Raw genomic sequence first — 6,896 nt, forward strand, 5'->3', positions numbered from 1 at the left:
GCTAAACTCCCTCACCCTGGTCTGAAACAGTAAATGTATGTTGTCCATCTTCAAGCTAATTTCCAAAGCCTGTGTGAATTTTCCCAAGGACAGAGCTAATCAGCTCATTGCCTTGCCTTTCTGCATGAGTTATTTTCATTTCCTTGATTATACCAAAAATGTAGACAATAATATTCCATGTAATAGATTATAAACCCTTCTTTGATGCAAGACCCAAGAAAAACAATAAAAGCTTGTCCTTGCAGGGACTGGGGCACTCTCCTCTTCAGAGAGTGGCTGAGACGCTGAGAGGTGCTCTCCCCTTGAGAGAGTGACTGTGCCATTCCCCTTTTCTCCAAGGGATTGCTGTAGCCTGTGCATTTGTTCTCATCTTCAGTCACAACAGTTGGACTCTGCTCCGGGGTGGAGGGGGGGGGCTTCGCCAGGAGGGCACCCCCCCAGCCACCATGGATAAGAATAAGTCTACCAAGATAAGATCTGCTTGGGGAGGAAAGGTGGCCCATCTCTCAAAGGAGAAGGGCCAAGAGCCTTTTCCTCAATGGGCTTTTATTGGGTTCATTTTGCACAGGAATACAGGTAAAGTTCTTTAATCATTGTGAGACAGTGAGGATCAAACAATAGATAACATACAAAGAACTACTAGGGCTTATTCTGAGTCAGGGTCCACTAGCTAAAGGGCTACAAAACTTTGGGAAACAAATTCATTTTCTGCTCAGACCCTATAATTTAATGGAGAGTATCCTTAGCAAAGCAGATTTCACAGGATTTTATGTATTCTTTCTTAGACCTGATCACCCAGGGAGCCTGCCCTTTCCAGCACAGGCCTGCACCGCCCTCTGTCATTGTTTCAGGCTTCAGTCAGGCAGGGGAAATAAGGCGACCAAAAGATTAGGAGACTTCTTGGAGGTAGAATGAGGACTCAGGCTGTATCAAAGCCCAGGGGCTAGGGTCCATCACTCCCTTTTGCTGTAGCCCCCCAAGTTCTTCCATTGGGACTCCCCATGACTGTGCCTGTCTTAGGTCATTCCTCCCACGAGGAATCTTATCCATCATTGGCTAACCCATCATGCACTAGGGGCCAGCCCGGGTGAAGTAAAAGGGGCAGAGATGGCATCACTGTCAGAGAGATAAGCTTTGTCTCCTTAGTGGCTTATGGTCTGAAGGTCACTCACTCAGCCTTAGCCATGGTGGGGTTAAAACTTCTGAAAGCAGGCAGGGCTATTCCCAACATTCTGCTGGCCAGAGTCTGCCACACCGATGTACACTGTTGTGAGGATATTTGTCCTGTGTACTTAAATATTAAATGTTTGTTGAAATAATATCAATCTACTTGATTAAGAGGAAATCACCAAGACCCCAATGATATTGTTACCTAATATCAAGAATATGAACACGTAACTTTTCTAAAATCTGGAAAATTATTTTTCTATAAAATGCGACCCAGGATTTTAGAAAATGGACTAAAGATATCTGTGAGAGAGACTAAATATAGATATCTATTGAAAGTCATAGGTAATAGTTAATCAATCTGTATAGAATATTACTGGAAATGGGTTTTAAACTAGTAACAGTTTACTGCCTACTTGCTTATTATATGTATCTGAAATATTATCTACCAAAGATTTTTTTATCAAAAAGGAAAATATAACTATTTCTAGAAGAAAATATGTATCTGAAATCATTATCTACCAAAACCTTCTGATCAGAAAATAGAGCATAGCTCTTCAAAGGAATTAAACAATCAGGGCTATAGAGTCCCTAGATTTGAAAGTATAAGAATAAATTATAAGTATAGCCTACAGCCTCCACCTGTGAATCCCATTTTTTATACTTCTGGTCACTATCAGAAAATCAGACACAGAGACCAATTTCTACTGTCACCCAATTTTTCACTTCCCTTCCTCAGTCTCTTTGCCTCTACTACACTTCAGTTCTTTTCATCTGTTTTCCAAGGATAAGTGAAAAGAAAAGTGCTTTTTCTTTTTCAAATTGAAAATCTCTAGAGAAACTATTCCAATTAAATGTCATTTTTATTTTTAATACTTTTGGATGAGAAGCATTTGAAATGCGGGGAACATGGAGTGGCTACAACTGAGACCACAACTGTGGCTACAACTGTGACCAATGGAAGAGAGGAGAAGGTAAGGAGCTTGAAAATTTCAAAGTAAATAAGATGACGGAACTCAGTTGTAGAAGTCTTCTAAGAAGCACATAATTCTTCCACATGTGGTATTGACAGCTTATATTTCAAAATGCCTATTGGGCACAGGGTATTATTACTGCAGTAGCACTAATCTCTGGTATGTAAAGGAAATCTGGATAGTTAGCTGTATGTGCTAACTTGGGTGCCTGAAAGTGCTAGCCAGGGGAACAACTGGATGTGTTGTAGAGGGAGAGAAAGCAGGGGTGCTTTCTCCCTGCAGGCTATGCACCAGAAACAGCTCTATGGACCAGAAACACCTCTGTCCACAGGGAAATAAAATTCAGTCCTCTAGGGGCTGAAGATGTTGGACCTGAGAGATGCCTGAAAGGAGGTATAAATAGAGGGTTCTAGATTCCTATTTGTGTTTTGGACATCTCCTTGCTTTTACTTTTTTTCTCCACTCAACCAATTAAATACCTTCAGGATCCTAGAAAATATAGGTAAGTAAACTGAGTTATGCTTAGTGAAGACATATAGAAAAGAAACCAGGAAAAATAATGCAGTACACTGTAGAACAGAATTTGCTCATTTTCCTGGAACTGAATCATTTTGCATTTCCCTTACGCTTGATCTATGATGTACTGGATGTGACTTTAACTCTGAGTTTCACCTGCAATTGTAGTATCTCTTTGTGCTCTCTTATTAAATGGGTCCTCTGCAAAGAGCACAGATGTCTGCATTTTTCCTTTTAGAATATGGTAATGCGGTGGTCATTTTTCTTTGACATGCAGATCTGAATGTTGTGCTTAGATGCATTGAACTTATATTCCAGTAGTGAAAAACGTCTCAGTTATTAAAAAGTTTATTAAAGATTACACACACACATACACATACATATGTATGATTTTTTCCATAGAATTTACTAAATATTCATTACATATCAGGTGTTGTGCTAGGTGCATATGAAGAAGCTGAAACTCAGAGATTTTTAACTCCTTTCTCTATATAACTAAGGTGTTTCATTAGTAATGGGGCAAGAACACCCTATTTCTAAGCCCAAGCATCCATCACTATGTTAAACTGTACCTTATAAAAGTAAAATGATTGTTTTAGGGTAAAAATTATCAATTAGAACCATGGGCTTGGTGTAAGAAAATAAGTTAAAGCACAGCCCTTATGGATACCTTGAACCATTTCAATCTCTGTGTGGTGGCACATAGTCTAAAATCCAGAATGTGACTTAGACAGTATTTAAATTCAATTCTACGTAGAATTGAATCACACTATCTGTATTACCACTCACTGCCCCATTCATATGTTAATGATCCAGTCAGAATATTCCATCAGTAATATTTTAAAATAATGCCACAAAGAAATCCACACTTATAAGTTAGATCATTACAAGTAATTATGCTATAGTCAAGGGAAAAAAAACTAATAAAATGGATCAGATATCTCAGAAGATCATGGGTAGAATTTAAAGCAAACTTACACAATTTCTTTTCCTCCCTCTCGTCTCCACTTCTGTATTCCTTTCCACCACTTAGACTCCTCCTTCTCCCTTTCTAATGTCCTTATGAAGCCTCACTCACTATAAGCCCCATCTTCACTGTTGCACTATACTCCCATATGAGACTCTGTCATAGATTGGTGTGGGTGTGCTCCAAAATTATCTTTTCTCTCACTGCCCAAAGCAGCAAAACCCCTTCACATTTTAAAACAATTAATTTTAGCTATATGTGAAGTGGTTCACCCGTTGATCTATGTAATGAAAGTAGATCCCTAGACTGATACCTATCAACATGTTATTAAATTATTTTAAAATAATTACATCCCAACATAAAATCATACTGGGCTGACCATTTGATTATTATATATCCTAACACATAACTCAAAAAAGGGAGCCCAAACATTTCAAGCACATAAAATGAGGGATTGAGATATTGAAAGCTTAATAAAAATAAAAGTAAAGATAGTGAAACAATACTGTACAATGATTGCTACACTGAACTGCAGTAGAATCGAGAGATGAAGAGGCAGCCAATACTGAAGCCTGTATAAACCTTAGAAGATGAGAAATTTGGCTAGCTCTTATGTGAGAGCAGGGACTGTGAGAGGATGGGAGCCACTCGTCAACCATTTACTTTGTATCTATGTCTCTACCTGTGTTTACATCTACATGTTTATGTACACATACACACACACACACACACACACACATACAGCCCACCCTAATATTAGGTCTCCTAGCTTGACTTTTAACCCAGCAACTCTCTTACTTCTATCCATATTCTTTGAGAACTATAGAAAATAGTAATCAATAGATTACCTTCCCTCCCTTTTATTGAAGGACTATGAACCCCTGCCTTGGAATATGAAAATATTAAGTTATCTGCTGCTGTGATGGCCTTTGGAGATACAAAGTATATTGTCTCATTTTTCATCAGTGACCCAAGTGGATCAGAATGATTTTTCTTCACCACATGCTAAGCTTAATTATTCATTCAAGAACCCAACTCAGTTTTGCAGTAAAAATATTTTTTAATGTTAATCCCACAAGTTTAAGGGATTGGCAGGCAGGGATCTATTTAATTCACCTGTGTGTCCTCAATGTCTAGCATGGGGCTCAGCATCAAGTCAGTGATCAACCAATGTTGAAGAAGGAATATGTAAAATATTGCTTGAAATGTATTTTGTCAACACCTAGTCTCTCCCTCTTCCATAAGCAGTATAATCCAATTTCCCATCTGTCTCTTTTACTCAGCAATGTGATCAGTAAAAAACTTGATGACATTTTTATATCTAGTTTTCTTTTAATAGCTAGTATTGGATGGTCATTAGGATCATAGCTTTCAAATTTACCCTGCATGACTTCAAATCCACTGCGACCAGCAAATGGCTAAATGAAGGTCTATGGGACATATCCTTTCTGTCATCTATAGGAATAATAACGGTATCTATGTCACAGATCATTGTAAAGTACTTTCAACAGGCTATTGTGAAGATTTAGTATTAATAGAGAGTATTATAATACATATTAAGAATTTATGAAATGTTAACTTTTTTTCAGAATACAGTATTTAATTCTTCCACTGAAGGAGTCAGAGTGGAATTTTAGGCAAGTTAATCCATCTCATTATTCTTTTATAAGGAAGAATATATTGGGGAAAATATATGATCAGATGCCATTCAGCCTGAGGTGATGTTCCAGTATCTTCAGTCAGCTCTGTGGTCTGTCATTGAAGGTACTGGGTCTGGAGTATGCAGCCACAGATTGGGCCTTCTTTTTACAATCACACTAATGCCCAGGACATGTGGTATGTCCTGACAGGAGTTCCAGGACTGGAAGAGGCACACATTTGGATCTCCATTCCTATCTGTTTCACATACATTGTGGCTGTCATAGGCAATATCTTCCTAATCTTTTTGATCAGGACCCAGAGCAGTCTCCACGAGCCCATGTATCTCTTCCTTTCCATGCTGGCCTTCGCAGATGTCCTGCTCTGCACAGCAACAGCCCCCAAGATGCTAGCAATCTTCTGGTTCCATAGCGTGAATATATCCTTTGGTAGCTGTACATCACAGATGTTCTTCATACATTTCATCTTTGTGGCAGAATCTGCTATTCTCCTGGCCATGGCATTTGACCGCTATGTGGCCATCTGTTACCCACTGAGATATACCACAATCCTAACCTCCTCAGCCATTGGAAAAATTGGCATAGCAGCTGTGGTCAGGAGCTTTATCATATGCTTTCCATTCATTTTCCTGGTATACCGACTTACATATTGTGGGAGAAACATCATTCCCCATGCCTACTGTGAGCACATGGGCATTGCTAGATTGGCATGTGACAATATCAATGTCAACATCATTTATGGCCTGACTGTGGCTCTGATCTCTACAGGACTGGATGTAGTGCTCATCATTATTTCCTACACAATGATCCTTCTCACAGTGTTTCAGAGACCTTCTTGGGCAGCCAGAAGCAAGGCCCTAAGCACATGTGGTTCGCACATTTGTGTCATACTTATGTTCTATGCTCCAGCCTTCTTTTCATTCTTTGTCCATCGTTTTGGGGGCAAAACCATCCCTCACCACATCCACATTCTAGTTGCCATTCTCTATGTGGTGGTGCCTCCTATGCTCAACCCCATTATTTATGGGGTGAAGACCAAACAGATTAAAGACCGAGTGATTTTGCTTTTCTCCTCCATCAGCACATTTTTAAAATAAAGAATACATCAAAAATTAAGAATTGAGTTATTACCTTGAGACTCAGTACACCTTGTTCTGCATATATATCCCCCCAAATTGAGAATGTTTATTTCATTTACTCACAGAAATATATGCACTCCTATGTTCATTGCAACATTATTCACAGTGGACAAGATATAGAAGCAACTGAAATGTCCTTCAGTGTATGTTTGGAAAAAGAAGAGAGGGTACATATATACAATAAAATACTCCTTAGCCATAAGAAAAGATTAAATACTGCCATTTGTGACAAGATGGGTGAATCTCGAGAATATAATGCAAGTGGAATAAGATACAAAAAGTTAAGAACCACATAATTTCATTCATATATGGGATATAAAGCTGAAAACAAGAAACGAACAAGGAATAAAACCCCAAAACTCAGACACAGTATAGAGGTTACTAGAGGGAAGAAAGATTGGGAATAGTAAAGAGTTTGGGGGTCACATATATGGTGAAGGAAAATGATTTGACTTTGGGTGGTGGGCACATGATG

General features: G+C 38.7%; 1 protein-coding gene across 1 annotated transcript; it reads left to right on the forward strand.

Annotated features, from left to right (window-relative positions):
* Positions 1-5,404: 5,404 nt before the first annotated feature.
* On the forward strand, positions 5,405-6,379 carry LOC118982867 (olfactory receptor 52Z1). Its single transcript, XM_037040020.1, has one exon. It carries the CDS (start codon positions 5,405-5,407, stop codon positions 6,377-6,379), a length of 975 nt encoding a protein of 324 aa, XP_036895915.1.
* Positions 6,380-6,896: the final 517 nt, after the last annotated feature.

The sequence above is a fragment of the Sturnira hondurensis genome, unplaced genomic scaffold (assembly GCF_014824575.4).
Source record: "Sturnira hondurensis isolate 20B ecotype Veracruz unplaced genomic scaffold, ASM1482457v3 Scaffold0002532, whole genome shotgun sequence".
Lineage (NCBI taxonomy): Eukaryota > Metazoa > Chordata > Mammalia > Chiroptera > Phyllostomidae > Sturnira > Sturnira hondurensis.